The sequence below is a fragment of the Acanthisitta chloris genome, unplaced genomic scaffold (genome assembly GCF_000695815.1).
Source record: "Acanthisitta chloris isolate BGI_N310 unplaced genomic scaffold, ASM69581v1 scaffold14947, whole genome shotgun sequence".
Classification (NCBI taxonomy): domain Eukaryota; kingdom Metazoa; phylum Chordata; class Aves; order Passeriformes; family Acanthisittidae; genus Acanthisitta; species Acanthisitta chloris.
Window position 1 is genome coordinate 18539 of NW_008682137.1, and position 693 is coordinate 19231.

Genomic DNA, 693 nt, shown 5'->3' on the forward strand with positions numbered 1-693 from the left:
GTTAATTAGTGAGGACAGAGGCTGTTAGTTAGTTAGGATGGAGGAGTTAGTTAGGATGGAGGCTATTAATTAGTTAGGACAGAGGCTGTCAGTTAGGAAAGAGGTTGTTAGGACAGAGGCTGTTAGTCAGGATGGAGGCTGTTAATTAGTTAGGATAGAGGCTGTTAGTTAGGATGGAGGAGTTAGTTACGATGGAAGAGTTAGTTAGTTAGGATGGAGGAGTTAGTTAGTTAGGATGGAGGAGTTAGTTAGGACAGAGGCTGTTAGTTAATTAGTTAGGATGGAAGCTATTAATTAGTTAGGACAGAGCCTGTTAGTTAGTCAGGACAGAGGCTGTCAGTTAGTTAGTTAGGACAGAGGCTGTCAGTTAGTTAGTTAGGACAGAGGCTGTCAGTTAATTAGGACAGAGGCTGCAGGACCACATCCCCGGCGGAACGCTGCAGGGCTCACCCGGGTGGTCGAAGTTGTACTGTCCCTTCAGCGCCTTGCCCTGCTGCTCTGCCGTCAGCACCTTGTAGAAACTGTCCTGGCTGAGGATCAGCACCTTCCGCTGCCTCTGCTCCACCTCGTTCTGCCCCAGCAGCTCCATGATCTTCTCGCACACTGTGGACTGAACGGGACAGGGGCAGAGAGAAGCTCAGGAGGAGCGCGGGGACCCCAACCCGCCCGGGGTGACCGACCCACCGCGGGGAT

General features: G+C 51.5%; 1 protein-coding gene across 1 annotated transcript in view; it reads right to left on the reverse strand.

Annotated features, from left to right (window-relative positions):
• UCK1 (uridine-cytidine kinase 1) overlaps positions 1-610 on the reverse strand; it is a gene marked incomplete at its 5' end in the record, with an annotated part of 3743 nt that extends 3133 nt beyond the window's left edge. The window contains one exon of the mRNA XM_009078405.1: positions 451-610. Coding sequence (XP_009076653.1) covers positions 451-610 — 160 coding nt within the window. The remainder of the gene's footprint in view (positions 1-450) is intronic.
• Between the last annotated feature and the right edge of the window lie 83 nt (positions 611-693).